Source organism: Hyposmocoma kahamanoa, unplaced genomic scaffold (assembly GCF_003589595.1).
Source record: "Hyposmocoma kahamanoa isolate Upper Pololo Valley unplaced genomic scaffold, ASM358959v1 202, whole genome shotgun sequence".
NCBI lineage: Eukaryota > Metazoa > Arthropoda > Insecta > Lepidoptera > Cosmopterigidae > Hyposmocoma > Hyposmocoma kahamanoa.
The window spans coordinates 8,839,961-8,853,918 of record NW_020653726.1 but is presented as its reverse complement, the minus strand read 5'-3'; the positions used below and the strand labels follow the sequence as shown (position 1 = coordinate 8,853,918).

At 36.5% G+C, this 13,958-nt stretch overlaps 1 protein-coding gene across 1 annotated transcript in view; it reads left to right on the top strand.

The window, feature by feature from the left end:
• Window positions 1–13,958, top strand: part of LOC113226928 — a 41,755-nt gene that overhangs the window by 22,343 nt on the left and 5,454 nt on the right. Inside the window, exons 6-9 of the mRNA XM_026459736.1 lie at window positions 1,904–1,946; window positions 4,152–4,328; window positions 9,447–9,585; window positions 11,785–11,888. Of these exons, the coding sequence (XP_026315521.1) occupies window positions 1,904–1,946; window positions 4,152–4,328; window positions 9,447–9,585; window positions 11,785–11,888 (463 nt within the window). The remainder of the gene's footprint in view (window positions 1–1,903; window positions 1,947–4,151; window positions 4,329–9,446; window positions 9,586–11,784; window positions 11,889–13,958) is intronic.

Sequence of the window (13,958 nt, the reverse complement as noted above, 5' to 3'; positions counted from 1 at the left end):
GTCGCGGCTCTCACGATTTGATCACTACGCGGATTCTGAACGTTAGGTGATGCAATCACTATACGATTTTATGTAATCTTTTTAAGTTAGCTACATCACGTTCCGGCTATTTTAACAAGAGTCATAACACGAATACCGTGTTATGGATATTTTAAGGAGACCACAACGTATTCAGGACTTTTTTTGCACAATGGACGTTTTCGTCCTTTGAGACTTAACATTAGTAATAAATGACTTATTGAGAGCGGGAAGTTTATTTTTTTCTCAAAAAAAAACAAATTAATAGAAGTATTTATAAAAAAAAACTGGAAAAGGTAAGTTTTAAGATATATCCCATCCCGGTATCAACAATGTCACAAGTAACAAATCAGCAGAAACTTCCTTGGTTTTCGGCAATAAAATATATGGCAACATTACGTTCAGCCTGGAGTTAACTAATATAATATTTGAGGACTGATCGGTAGAATATATATTTTAAACACGACCGTCACGTTTTTACTTGACACGCCATTTGTAATTTTTAACCGACTTCAAAAAAGGAGGAGGTTCTCTATTGGACTGTTCTTTTTATGTATGTTACGCATTAACTCGGTATGTGTAAACCGAATTTGATGACTTTTTTGTTGGAAAGAGGATAGTTCAGTAGTCCTATTTAAATTTGAAAAATATATTCCACTTCCAAGGGTGGTAAACTAGAGGATGAATTACTTTTGAGGTGGCTTTTTTTAGTACTGTGTACTGAGATTATTAATTATTTATTTCTTACAAAAGGCATAAATATGAATTTTTAGGTTCCTTACTTGTTTTACCTCCTTTAAGATTTATTTTTATGACAAAAAGAAGACTATTCTCCCATCTATCTCTGCACCAAAATTCATCAAAATTGATTCATTGGTGTAGGCGTCAAAACGTAACAAACGTAGTTACTTTCGCATTTAAAACATTAGTTCGGATAAAGTGTATAAAAAGTACAAAATTTGAAAATACAGTTTTTTTGTCCTTTTCATGCTCTCATCTCTGCTCGTTAACACCCACTATTGGGTATTTCATACTGTCGAGGTCGACAAAAAAAAAACGTTAAGAGTACTGATACCTACATCAATTACATACGAAATTGGTAACTACAAACAGAAATGATGTGATATTGATTTTTATTTATCGCCGTAATAGTTATATATTTTTGTGACATAATTCCACTAGCGAACAAGCTATAGCAGTAAACAGCTGTAAAGCTCATTGTGAAGAGGTCGTCCAGGGAAGTACTGCCACCTTACCTATTTCTGTCGCCAAGCAGTAATGCGTTCCGGTTTTGAATAGTAAGAGTACTGGTGAAATTACAGGCAAATGGGACTTCTCAACTTATGTCTCAGGGTGACGGGTCCGGTGGCTGTGCCCCTCAGATCTTTGCGAGATTTAAAGCTCTGAGTGGCACTGCAATTGTTATGGACAGGCGTGTAGCATATTATCAGGCGCACGAATTGTTCGTCCCGTTACTTGATATAATAAAAAAAAAATCTATCCTAATATTTTGGATGCGAAAGTTACACTGTTACAGTTTCACGCCTAAACCGCTGAACCAATATTGATGAATTTTGGAACAGAGATAGATGAGACCTAGGAGAAGGGCATGGGCTACATTTTATCACAAAAATAAATCTAAGAGGAGGTGAATAGGTGATGACGGTTCGTATGGAGAACCAATAAAACGATGAAAATTAATATAGTACTGTAAGCTACTCGAAATATTTATTCTATGCAGACGAAGTCGCGGGCACAATCTACTTATTAACCCTAACATTGAACACAAAAGAGCATCGCTCTGTTTTGGCGTGGGCACAGTGTCCAATCCGAAGGAATTTTTCTACGTGTTCGATCTTTGCATTCAAAACATTTTTATTTTCAGCAATTACGCTCAAGTACAGGCATTGGCGCATAGTGGACATGAGGTAAGAAACTTCTTATGACTACTATATTTATTTACGCACATCAAGTGTCTAGGGATCAAGCACGTTTTTGCCAATTACTGAAAATCTGATTTTTTAATTTTTGCTTAACACTAATGGACTTGAATTTATAAAAAATCCATTAGTGTTAAAAATATGTGAAAAAATTTGAATTTTCAGTAATTGGCAAAAACGTGCTTGATCCCTAGACACTTTTGATTTATGTGTTTTGACGTGTGTACTGGGTTGTTCAAAAAGTCCGTGCGGTATCACGGAAGAAAATAAATATCAAAATTATTTGAATGTATTTGCCATATTGATTTACAATCTTTTACCATCTTTCGGGTGATTTTAGAATATAGAAGCTAAAAGCTTGCTTAAAAGAATCCTGTATGTACTTAGAAAATACAGCCTTAAGAGTCGGTTGATGGGCACTTCGCTATTAAAGTCGTGTCCATTCAAAGAATTTTGCAAAGACCGAAATAAGTGAAAATCTGAATGGTGCGCGAATACTGTGGATGACATAACATTTTGACGGCTTTGTAAAGATACTCGTATCTATGGTTTGGTATCGTATTTCATCATGATAATTCATGATGAAATACCATACCTTTGGGATTCACCAGTTCTGGGTATTTTTTCATGAATTGTAAACTTAAAACTTTCCCGTCTGATCCTAAAATGCAAGCTAAAATGTTATTTTTTAAATTACCCCATAGACAATATTAAAAAATCTTTTTTGTCTTAAGTTAGTGACTAAATGGCACGGATTTTTGAGCAATCCATCATTGTACAAAACGTTAGACCGATATTTGATATGGTGATATTATTGTTATTTTTTATGATATCAAGTGATGGAACGGACAAGTCGTGCACCTGATGGTAATCTACACGCCACTCCATAACAGCTGCAGTGCCACTCATAGCTTTAATCGCAAATATTTGAGGGGCACTGCCACTGCGCCAGTCACCCTGAGATATAAGTTGACAAGTTCCATGTGCCTGTAATTTCACCAGCACCCTTACCTTTCATAATGTTCACATGACTGCATGGCGGCAGACAGAAATAGGTAAGGTGGCAGTACTTTTCTGGACGAACTTTTTCACAAGGAGCTCTACTACTACTAATTAATAAAAATTATTCATGATAATAAACATACAAATGTTATTTCCCTGACAAATGTACGACTGAACACGCGTATTTTGGATGACCGATCAAATAATTTTTTTACGTCAACATCATCGTCAACACATTACACGTCTCACTACTGGGCACGGGTCTCCAATGGACAGACTTAGGTCATAGTTACGCTAGTCCGATGCGGATTGGGTTAAATTAGTTATTTTTTTAATAAAATTCTTTACGAAATTTTTTAGTACCTGGTTATTATGAACAAAGATCATCAGCTAAGACATGATTGGATCACTTTATTACAAAACCTCGTATAGTGTATTAATAAAATGCGGAGAGTTGCCCTTAAATTAAAAATACAGCGGTATTTTTCAATGGACGGTGCTAATGTTACTAGATATATTGCGCGGTATACATGTATGTTCTTCACACAATCTACCAACTTTGTTGCAAAATCTTTGCTACAATATTGCAGAGTTTCTTGTTCGTAATAAAATTCTCAAAGTTTATTTCACCGTCTCGAATTATTTTGTAGAAATCAAGCCATGGGTGGATGAATTAAATTATAAATTGTTGTAGCTGTAAGCCCCTTGAGAAAGAGTTCGTCCAGAGAAGCACTGCCACTTCACCTATTCCTGCCGTCAGGTAGTAATATGAGCGTTATTGCGTTCCGGTTTTGAGGGGTAAGGGTGCTGGTGAAATTACAGGCACATGGGACTTATCAACTTATGTCTCAGGGTGTTTTTGGTGCAAAAACTTATGTCTCCATGATGCGTTCCACTATGCCAAACACTGCCATAGATGGTACAGCGTCGTCATGCGGAGCTTGTTTCCGCGGGCGAGTCACGACCCTCAATAATGAGGTATACGACGCTAGGAGGTTTCATGGTGACAGGTACAGTAGCAGTGTCCCTCAGATCTTTACGACTTAAAGCTCTGTGGTACTGCAACTGTTATGGACAGGCGTGTACCTTACCATCAGGCGCACGACTTGTTCGTCCCGTCATTTTGTAGTATAAAAAAATAAGGAAAATTACGGTTACAAGTTAATTTAGGAGTACCTCCCTTGTTTAAAGATTGCAACGGGCACAGTGTCACAGCAACAAGGTCTTCAAGACAAAGGATACGAGGAGTGGGCGGGAGAGTTCATAGGAATGCGAGAGATTCTGCGACAATTTGCGAACGTCTCGCGTACAGAAATTGTTGGCGCCCGAGCACCGTTTCTAAAGCCTGGTCGGAACACACAGTTCAAGGTGAGTGTCTTTGTAATGGCTGAATCACATTTTTTGTTTTTTACTATTATGAAGGAATTATGTAATTTTCTATAATTGTTTGTAATAATTTCATTTTCCATATCAAATACAGCAGATTTGCCTGCAGACTTTAATCCCTGAGCGCTATAACTTAGACCTTTTTTATTTGTTTATTTTTTCAATGAGATTTTTCCAAATAAGATAAGGTTCTCCCACTTCATAAAAGTTTATCGGGAGAGTTTGGTTGCTACGCTTAATGTTACAGTCACATAAACATTTTCAAGCATTATTTAGTTCTGGATGCTCCATCGTCGACCTCATCGTCACTTTCCATGAGGTGAGATGGAGGAGAAATGCACACTTAGTTTATCATAAAAAAATTGTTTTTTTTTAAATCTACACCCTTTAGTACCGTTTAAAATTGGCGCAGTGCATATGGGTGTTGACAAGGGGGATTGATCCCTAATGTGCCCTATTAAAAAAAACGATAACTTGCAAAATATAGCAAAATAGGTACAGAGATGTGCGTAGCTCCCAAACTAGAATCCTCTGTACTGTGAGCAGCTAGGTGTTACGTCCGTCAAGTGGGTTACCTCAAAATAACAATAACTAAGTCTATTACAATAAAATATAAAAAATATACGATTAGTAGAATACAAAAAAGAGGTGGTTTACATTTAATTTTGGTACATTAGGAAGACAACGAGGAAACATTTGGTGTTTACCATAGTTGCTTAGAACTTACTATCTATTTATATACCGTATTCATTTATTCATATTATATATTAAAGAATAACAAGTCAATACATCAATACGAATCGATTACCTGCGGGACGGGCTTTGCAGTAATCGTAGGAAATTATCTGTACGCGATATACGCTACAATTGAGTTGTATTACCTGGTTCTTTGTCGTAATTTAAATTGTAATGTACCTACACAATTTCATTTCATTTGTAAATATATTTTTTTTGTATACAATTTATCAGGATGAGGGTTTAAAAACACAGAACGTGTGACTCACAAATTTGCTCGATTTTTGACGATAGATACGTGTCATCAAACAAAACAAGTTTTCGTAAGCAATAGGCGATCGACATAGTACTTTTTGTCGATCAACATTGATCAGACAAAATCGAATAAATGTGCAAAAAACAGAGGATCGATATTGTATTTTTTGTAGATCGACACGTGACGATATCTTCAAAAAATCGAGCAAATCTGTAGGCATCGTGAACGTATCTCACGCCAAATCAGATGATTCGTATACCCATCCAATGTAGTCACGTGATAATTTTAAGCTCAGTGTCCTATTTACAATTAATTTAAGCACATTACGATTACATCGTACATCTGTGTAATAAGTTGAATATACTCTTTTTATTTAAGCTACCATTCTTGAAAATAAGCTAGATATAGCATTGAGCCTATAGATCATTATACACCTAACTATCATGTTGTGTATAAGGTAACATACTACTACGTAGGTACAGCCGTACGTGTCCAGAAGGGCGATGACCTACCAAGCAATTTGGAGTAAAAGTAGCTCGATTTTACCGGTTTTCAGAAGGCACGTGATCGAATGTGATACTGGTTTTTTTATTAGTTTCTACCCAATTTGTAATTGAAACGATGTTCCAGATTAGGTTAGGTAGGCGGCCGCGCGACAACCGCGCGATTGTCACTTTTCATACAATTTCTAGTGCCGCGCGGCTGCAGCGTTGCTACAGCGCGGCTAACAGCGGCTAATTTGAACGCACCCTAAATGTAACATTTACAATAATCGCTACGATGTATATGAAAATTATACGATAAATCTGCTTATAAAGTAATTTTAGATACCCTGTATTAGAGTTTAAAAATATCTTCAAAACAATCTGTAGGGCTAGCACGATAAGGCGCGACTTGCGTGAGAGCGATATAAAGCGCTAGATCTCTATGCGAGAATGGCAGCATCTCGCGCTGTATGTCGCTCTTGCGTTAGTCGCGCCTTATCGTGCTAGCCCTACTGATGAATATGAAAACTTTAACTAAATTAAATGTTTTACTTGCCTATATTATGATATTATGGTATAATGAGAATTTACAGTATTATATGTATTACAGTATTATAAATTGAGTAAACTTGTTCAAAAACTTCTTTGACCCTATAGTACAATTTTCTAAAAACTCTTTCTCTAGTTCCTTAAACATTCGATCTTATTATCAAGACTTTCAAATTAGAGAAAAACAATAGAAATACACTTTTACACAAGATATTTGTAGGTAATTTAGCGGTATGTGCGCAATTTGCCAACGCTTACGTTTGTAGCTTTGTTGAAGATTACATGCTAACGTGAGGTCCTTAAACGTAATCATCCACTAAATACAATGTCATCATCAAAACTTAATACTCTAGTTTCAGTTCCAAATAACAAAACAAAGTTGCTAGTTTCACACTGATCCAAGGCGTAGCCGTAATGACATCGAGAGTTCTGCTTCCGTATTCTAGAGTCGACTCCTGCTATACAATTACTGCCGGCACAATGTTGCGAGCTAGCACCGCGATATAATAACAAGAAAAATAAATTCTTGACACTTGCGACATTGTGTTGTGTTCTACCGTAATTGGAACTTAATTGGTGCGGTTGTAGCTTTGAAATAGGTCATTTCTTTATGAAAAATAATTTTTCTTTTTCTTTACACTAATTGCATAAAAAATCACAAAAAACCAGTATATGAATACATTATGGCGCGTTTACATTAGGTCGACAGGTTGTTTTTTCTTGCCCGCCGAAGACAGTAACCTATCCAGTGTAAACATTGAGTCGCTTGACCACCACAGTCCGCTGCTGAAGTCGAACGAATTGACGCGGTGTAAACACTGTCAGGCGTCGCCTCGCCTTATCCAAGCGACAGCCGACCAAGCAAGTTTCAATTGAGCAGGACCCACCACGATATGTTGTTCGGAGCCGGGGAATATCTACTTACCTTGTCGGTTTGTTGTACGTTTCGAATGATTTGTGCATGGACATTTGTGCGTAAACTTATATTTAGAATGATTTGGTTACCTTGTCGAAGGCGGCAGTCGAGTGGGCGTAAATAGCGTATCAACTGCGCCGCTTATGTCAGAATTAGTTTGCCGAAGAGGCGGAAATCGACTCTCTGTTTACACCAATGTAAACAGCGAATCGATTGCGCCTCCTGCGGTGAAGTAGTATGCCGAAGGCGGCAGTCGACCCCGTGTAAACTCGCCTTTAGATTCTTCATTATTAGAGACGTTATTCCCGCGCTGTGTATTAAGATATTATTAGACGTACTAGCAAAACGTACACGTCACGTAGCTCACACAAACTGTAATCGGATAGAAATTCTCTTAGGGCGCGTTTCCACTATGTTGTCACGTTTTATTATCGTTGGACGACTGTCGTGTCTAGCCTGTTCCCATATCACAACTATCTGTCGTGGACGATTTTTTATTGTTGAACGACTGTCGTGACTAGATGTTCCCACTAGATCGTGACGACAATTTATCGTTTCACGACAGCCTCCTTGTCGTTTGCACGACAGAATCGTTTGATGCACTGCAGTCGCTTGTATATTATTTTGGAAGCCGGTAGTGTGTGTTCGCTCGAAATGGATGAAGACGAAATTTTAATATTGCATTACTTTTTAAAAATGCGGAAGAGGAAGCAAACAAAGAAAAGAAAGTTTTTGATACATCCAATGCTACTAAGAAGAATTCCATTAGGGTTATGTCAAACGGTAAAGGAAGTTGCTTTCTTTTCGGTATTGTCAAAACCTGCTACGACCAGAGGTGGGCAGTGGGTTAAACCCAATCAACCCGCCCGTGTTTTCATCAGGGTTTTACCTGAAGCGCCGAGTTTTAACCCATTTTTGCCCGAAATCGTGGGCGATGAGTACAGAATTTGGTATAATTCCAACACTAACAACATAATATACAATAACTTATAACCAATTTCTATATTTTTATTACACGAAGAAAAAGGCATCTCCACATAATACCCACCACCTGTCAATCCTGTGGATTCTCAATGAAGATTGATTCAAGTGCATACGATCTAACGATTTTTTGTATCAATTTATTGATGAACTTTTCAAGCGAATCTATTCAATAGAAAGGTAAATCGAACTGTCCTGATAATAAAGCAACAAATATTTTGTAATAATATGTATAATTAAATTTGAACAAAACTCAATTCACAACAAATATTTAGACGTAAATAGTTTTTGCCTCGACTTCGGGTTTTAGCCCGATTTAAACCCGGCGTTAACAAAGCGCCGGGTTAAAACCTGGGCGCTTGCCCATCTCTGGCTACGACCCAACGCTACTGCAAAGCGAGCAGAGGGCGCGGGGTACTAGAGGGGAGGGCAGGGAGCAGAATACGTGCGCACAGCGATAAATAAAACATGACGACAATAGGAGCTACGACAATCTGTCGTCACGTTTTTATCGTGACGTTTTTTTATCGTCTGACGACTGTCGTTCTAGCTGTACCCACTGTGACGACAGTTTGTCGTTGTAACGATAATAAATCGTGAACAACAGATAATAGTGTCGTGCTATATGTGAACAACTTTATTTAAATATACAAGCCACGACACTGTAAACTGCATGACAATCTGTCGTCACGACATAGTGGGAATGCGCCCTCATATCACCTAAATGCGTTTATTTTTAAATAAAAATTTTCAAGAGGTACGAAGAGGCATCTTCTAGACAGGCAAGGTGGGGGAGACTAGGGCGATGGTTGTTTCAACACTGCATTAGATTCCTTTGTTTGCATGCCATTAATTTAATTTCAGGTAATGCGGAGTCATTTACCTGCATTGTACAAAAAACAATGTTTCTCTATCCGAATACTCGAATTCCCTTAATCGCTCCCGGTTGCTTTGTTATTTTATTGTTATCGATCCTAATGAAATCAAATAGACAACTAATTGAATTTAAAGTAGCGGGAAGAATTTAGAATTAAACATGTAATAAATGAAACAAAATAAATAGCTGATGCTAACTGATCTTTCTTGCAAGGAGATTTATCAATTTCTTTAGTGGTAAAATGTATAACTCTTGATAACAACATTACGAAGTTTTCCTATAATCTGTTTATACAATTTAGGTACTCGAAGACTTCGGATACATCTACGATAGTTCAGTGGGTGTCCCGCCTCTGCCAATCCCAGTTTGGCCTTACACATTGGATTATAAGATTGCTCACGAATGCAAGTCTGGGACTTGCCCTACTAAATCTTTCCCGGGTGAGTAATAAGGATTTCTTTTATCGTAAATATTAGTAATTATTATGATAAATAAATCATGTCAAACGAAATACTTGATTGTAAAACTGAATTCCAACACATACTACTCTGATAATACACTCCTCAGACAAGATTTTCCTCTCACGAGATTCTACTTAGTCTAGAACAAATCAAACAGGGTTCTTCTTAGAAAAGACTACTCTGACTCTGCTCTGACAGGACTTTACTTCGATAAGACTACACTCCGATAGAATTCTACTCCGAAACACTGCACCCCGACAGTACTCTACTCCGACTGGAGTCTACTCTGACATAATTGTACTCTGACAGAACTCTACTCCGACAGAATTCTACTTTGACATGACTGTACTTCGACCTAACTCTACTCCGACAGAATTCTTCTCAGACATGACTGTACTCTTTCTGACAGGACTGTACCCCGACATGACTTTACGCAGTTTTACTCCAATAGACCTTATTTTACTCTGACAAGACTCGACTCCGACAGATCTTGCTCAGACCTGACACAAAAGGATACTGGACAAGTCTGCACAAGACATTAAACTGGATAATGATTTTCATTGTGTATTGCTAGCGTCTTACGTGGAGTCAGATCATTGTCCAGTTACGTACTTGATACTTTTATTTTGACCTAATTAATTTTGTTGTTCAAAGACATTGCGCCTAATATAATTTGTGAGTATATATTGTGTCAGGATGAGTATGCGAGTGTGTGGGTGTACGTGGATGTGTAGGAGAGAGTACTGTAATCATAATTGTATTTTCCTTCGTAAAATTTGGTTACAGTAATTTGGAATAAACAAAGCTTATTTATTATAGTGACAATATCTGTGCGAGTCTGGAATCTAAATTAGGTCGAGATTTGTTTTGGCTTTTCAGGCCTGCTAATTTTTGAAACAAAGAAGAACGAGTAATGTCGTGTGCTATATGTTGAGGAAATTATTTGTATGTTTGCAGTTTTTATTCTGTCAAATGAAAAGTTAAAATAGCGGAGGGTAATATTTTAGAGTTTTTACTCTTTTAAATTATATGAATTGATGAAATAGGTACCTGCATCTGTACAAATGTTATGGTAATCTTTCATCAACCTATTTAAGAGTCAGGATTGGTGTAGCCTTCTCCAGTCCTCACGTTGTCCTTGACCTTCATATACCTGCTCTCTTTGATCTTCTTCTTTATTTAATAATAATATATGTAATTATTATTATAATTAGAGTCTTGTAGAATAGATATGTTAGAATTGTAGAAAGGGCGAAATCGCAATTTCGAAAAATTTTGTTTGCTTTAGGTTTTTCCGACTGTTTTAAAATATTTACACCCTGTTTTAAAATTCAATTTCTACAAAATACTTATGACATTTACAATGAAAAAGGTTAATGAAGGTACAATTTCGGAAATGTAGTAGAATCTAGTCCTAATGACAAGCATGGAGCCTCAGCACTACATGCTTTTTTTCAGATTTCACCTTGATGCATGGACATTCGCCGGTTACAATTAACTAGACTTCACAAAAATTACGTATTTTAACTTTGTGGGACAAGCTTAAAATGAATTTATTATTTCGATTTCTATTCGTACTATTGATGTGAACATTTCACGCATGATGGCATACAAATCGTCCACAGCAGCATCTGCGACGGCCCTGAAGGTGTTATTATATGGAACTCGTAAAGCCCTGTAAGATCCCAGTGTAAAGTTGGACCGTAGAGCATACGTGTAGAAGCTCTGGCAGTTTGCTCAAAAGAGCGTTAGCTTCACTCCACTCATACATTGTGTGAATCTATGAGCCAACATAGGGCTTCTATCTTCCGCTAAGTTATTATTCTCACAAACTCGGTATTACGTAACAAATGTCCATGCTAATCTTTACTTGACTGAATTGTATAGGTACTTTAGTCAGTTTGTTATCAAAATTAACTGGAAAATGTTAATCTGTTATAATACTTTCATATCTCTATTAAAATATTGACATCCATGCTACGGTTCTGAAGTTCAAAATTGGTTTCATGATTTATAGGATTGAACATTTCAACGTAAACTTGTGTGAAGTTGGACGGTTAGAGTGCAGGTTCATTTTCTGTGGTCATTCGTTTCAATTACCTGCGTTTTTAAACACGACATACTTATAAGTTTCCTTGACAATGACAAAAGATTTTAAAGTTGAAAATAACTTTTCAGGTTTATGGGAGGTGCCATTCAATGCCCACTACGTAGAGACATACGAGGGAGGACATTGTCCGTATCTGGACCAGTGCGTTCTTCATAACCATGATTCTGAAGATGTGAGTTAATTTTTTTCTATCAAGTGATTTGTTGATTTTGTTTGAACTCTATTGTTTTTAAAACTCCGCGATTCTCCACATTTTTTACAGAGAATTAGTATTTTGTATTGGGTATATCAATTACTCCATTTTGGTAATTGAAGCTATTTATATAGGGTGGAACAAAAATGTGCAACAATATGTCGTCTGCTTAAAGGTAAAATAAGTGACATCTAACATAAGTGACATTTTCCACAATAAATCTCTAAATTATGTACCTGTAGTAAGAAAATCACCATCTTTCTGCAGATAAAACTCTTATTAAGTTTATTATTGAGAATTTGATCTTCACGTGCAGAAAAATAATGATTTTCTTACCGTAGTTATATAAATTAAAGACAAATAGGAAGAGATTATACCTACCAGAGCAACTACATCTTCGTGGTGTATCAATACCCTGAATCAAGTCTTTGCTACTTTTGGAATTCCGTACTCTCTTGTGTCTAATAATGAAAGACAATTTACATCCAACGATTTTGAGACTTTCTTACAGAAAAACAATATACAGCACAAGAGATCCGCTCCATATCACCCAGGCACTAATGGACAAGTTCAAAGATTTGTACAGACTATCAAAAATTCCCTGAAGGCCATGATTAATGAGAAGGGCGATATAAAAGATAAATTAACAATTATTAAGACCCAATTACAGAGAAAACCACATCTTTCAACTGCTATCAGTCCCTATGAGATGATGTTTGGGAGACCAATTAGAACTAACTTACACGCCTTATTTGCTAAACCAGCACCGACTACATCTTCACCTCTGTCACGCAACTTTCCCACATCTCCACCTCTAGCACGCAATTTTCCACGTCTGTTAAGGACTCTCCAGAGAGTTCAGGCTCGGAACTACGTATCCATTGGACCTAAATGGGTGTTGGCGACAGTAAGAAGGAAGTTGGGCCAACTACATTACGAACTTCAAACTGACACCGGAGAAGTCTGGAAGAGGCACATAGACCAGCTGTTGGCCACCTGAGTTCCTCGTCAAAATTAAGAGGGAGGTCCTGATATATACATGACTGGAAATATGCTATATTTTGTTATGTCACCGCCTACATTTCATTTGTCATTAACATATTGGTAACATATTGCAAATATATGTGTTTTTCAATATAGCGAATATATATTAATTATTTTCTGGCACACTGTGTGGTCGCCGATTTTTGCAACATTCTGTACATTTATGTAAATAGATTACAATAAGATTTATTACTTTTAGATACACATACTAGAAAGGCTAACAATATTTAAGTATTAAATCTATGGTTGCAATTTACATAAAGTATTTAAAACCCCTGAATCCAAAACTAAGCCATGCTTGTATTATGGCGTTCAGTTTTCCCTGAATACTACCGTTTATCTGTAATTGAGTGTTTTGTCTTTAATAGAGTGTGTAATAGACGTTTTAAATCGTATTTAGAGTGTAGAACTTATCGTATGGATTTCTATGTAATTTTTCAGGAGGAAGATAAAAATTGGAGTAAAATATAGTCATCATAATAATGTTAGTAATTTGCAATTTAATGAGTTATTATACTTCTTTCAGATGTTATATTACTTATATGCTAAAATTAATAATATATTAAGCAATATATAATAATAATAATATATTAATAAGTTTTGCTTTTACCAAAATCATTAAAAACAACCTATGTAAAAATGCGCGCTTTTCATGGTAAGGCGACGAAATGAATATGTATTACTATAATAATTATGCACAGCACATTAACATCGTGTAGCCAACATATCGCATAAAAGCAATGCCAGTTGCGTGAACACATGTACGTACACATTTATAGAAAAAATGTTCTTATTTAATATCCGTACGGGAATAAGCATGTAATCATTTACGTGCACAACCAACATTAGCTTTGATGGATGGTCAACTTGGAACTGGTTAAGACTGGAATGTTGGGTAATAACTAGAGCCAGTTGTGAACGAACTAGTCTGGCCGATTGAAATGGTATGACGTAATCGCTTAGATTTACTGGTGTCAGTAGATAATGTTTTCACACTATAAGATA